The 2417-nt window shown below is 50.9% G+C and overlaps 1 protein-coding gene across 1 annotated transcript in view; it reads left to right on the forward strand.

The window, feature by feature from the left end:
- Positions 1 to 2417, forward strand: part of LOC105528149 (myosin-11-like) — a gene marked incomplete at its 5' end in the record, with an annotated part of 97322 nt that overhangs the window by 44498 nt on the left and 50407 nt on the right. Inside the window, 1 exon segment of the mRNA XM_011964760.1 lies at positions 673 to 781. Coding sequence (XP_011820150.1) covers positions 673 to 781 — 109 coding nt within the window.

The raw sequence follows: 2417 nt of genomic DNA on the forward strand, positions 1-2417 counted from the left end.
GGTTTGTCTGAAACAGCTGGTGCAGGCTGGGCACAGTGGCACCTACCTGTAATCCCAGCACTTTGGGAGGCCGAGGTGGGTGGATGACCTGAGGGTCAGGAGTTTGAGACCTGCCTGGCCAACATGGGAAACCCCATCTCTACTAAAAATACAAAAATTAGCCAGGCATGGTTGTGGGCACCTGTAATCCAAGCTACTCGGGAGGCTGAAGCTGGAGAATCACTTGAACCCCGGAGGTGGAGGTTGCAGTGAGCTCAGATTGTGCTACTGCACTCCAGCCTGGGCAGCAATGAGTGAAACCCTATCTCAAAAAAAAAAGTAAAAAAAAAAAGAAAAAACAGAAACAGCTAGTGCAGCCGGGGTGTACAGAAGCCCCATTAGGAATGATGCACATAGATGCGTTTTCTGAGCGGTGTTTGGATCTCAGCTAAGTCCAGGGCATGTCGTGAGCCCTGGGTCTTCCTTGTCCACTGAGAAAGGCTCTGGGCTATAGATGATTTAAGTTGTTTGCAGCCAGACAAAACGTGTCACACAGGGTTTCTGGAAGAACCTGAGCTGGGGAGAATGGGGCATGTCCCTGTGCCGGTTGGGGATACGGTGGGGCAGGGCTCTGTGGACAGCAGGGTAAGGCTTCATGACCGCCCCCCCAACCTTCTCTTCCCCCCTCCCTAGGGCTTTTGCCAAGAGGCAGCAGCAGCTGACCGCCATGAAGGTGATTCAGAGGAACTGCGCCGCCTACCTCAAGCTGCGGAACTGGCAGTGGTGGAGGCTTTTCACCAAAGTGAGTGCTCTGCCCCAGCCTCCTTCCCGGGGGCCCGCAGCCCTGGCTCTTCACTCTGGAGCCTCCACATTTGGGAAAGGAGGTGGACACAAGTGGGCGCGGAATGGAGGGCTTCAACTCAGACCTTGCGCGTTGGCGGTTCTCTGGCCCGAGGAGGCCCTGTCCTTTGGTACATAGGCTATAGCCAGGACCTTAACACAAAGTATTAATATTTCCATCAGCACTGGAATCCCTCACGTGGCCCATTTATAGCCACACCCACTTCCTCCGTAGCTCTGGAAACCACTCTGTTCTCCAGTTCTGTAATTTTGATGGTTCAAGAATGCTGCGGGGGCGGCGGCTCACGCCTGTAATCCCAGCACTTTGGGAGGCCGAGGGACGTGGATTACTTGCAGTCAGGAGTTCGAGACCAGCCTGGCCAACATGGCAAAACCCCGTCTCTACTAAAAATACAAAAATTAGCTGGGTATGGTGGCAGGCACCTGTAATCCTAGCTACTCAGGAGGCTGAGGCAGGAGAATCTCTTGAACCCAGGAGACAGAGGTTGCAGTGAGCCAAGATCGTGCCTGCACTCCAGCCGGGGTGACAGATTGAGACTCTGCTGCTTTTTGGAAATGTTCGTCCCCACTGAACCAACTTCTGAAAAACTATCCTAAGAAAATCGTCTTAGCCAGGTGTGGTGGCTCACGCCTATAATCCCAGCACTTTGGGAGGCCAAGGCGGGAGGATCACCTGGGTTTAGGAGTTCAAAACCAGCCTGGCCAACATGGTGAAACCCCATCTCTACTAAAAATACAAAAATTAGCCGGGTGTGGTGGTGGGCACCTGTAATCCCAGCTACTCGGGAGGTAGAGGCAGGAGAATCACTTGAACCCAGGAGGCGGAGGTTGCAGTGAGCTGAGATCGAAAGATTGCGCCACTGCACTCCAGCCTGGGTGACAGAGCGAGACTTCAACTGAAAAAAAAAGAGAGAAAAGAAAAGAAAATCAACAGTTAAGGGCATTCATTATGGCCTTATTTACAATAGCAGAATTTCAGTGTCTGGTCCTAGCTGAATGATGAGTTCAATAATGGTTCATCCATCAATGGAATGTTTTCAGCTATTAAAATGATGACTTGGATACTGAATAGGTCTGCTAAAAAAAAAAAAAGACATCTACCTAGCTGTCTAGCTGCACACTGTGGCATGTGCCTGTAGTCCCAGCTACTCTGGAGCTGGGGCGGGAGGATCGCTTGAGGCCAGAAGTTAAAGGCTGCAGTGAACTCTGATTGTGTCACTGCATTTCAGCCTGCATGACAGAACAAGACCATCTCTTAATAAATACATTAACTTAAAAACATGGCTATGTCAAGTTGTAAGAATGATGTAACAGCGTGGGGTGATAAATAAAATTTTTTTAAAATTTTATTTGTGGAGACAGGGTCTCACTCTGTCACCCAGGCTGGAGTCCAGTGGCACAATCATGGCTCCCTGTAGCTTCAACCTCCAGGGTTCAGGCGATCTTCCTACCTCAGCCCCTTCAGTAGCTGGGACTACAGGCACACACCACCATGCCTGGCTACTTTTCTTTGTAGAGATGGGGTCTCATGATGTTCCCCAGGTTGGTCTCAAACTCCTGGGCTCAAGCACCTGCCT

This window comes from Mandrillus leucophaeus, unplaced genomic scaffold, assembly GCF_000951045.1.
Source record: "Mandrillus leucophaeus isolate KB7577 unplaced genomic scaffold, Mleu.le_1.0 Scaffold703, whole genome shotgun sequence".
NCBI lineage: Eukaryota > Metazoa > Chordata > Mammalia > Primates > Cercopithecidae > Mandrillus > Mandrillus leucophaeus.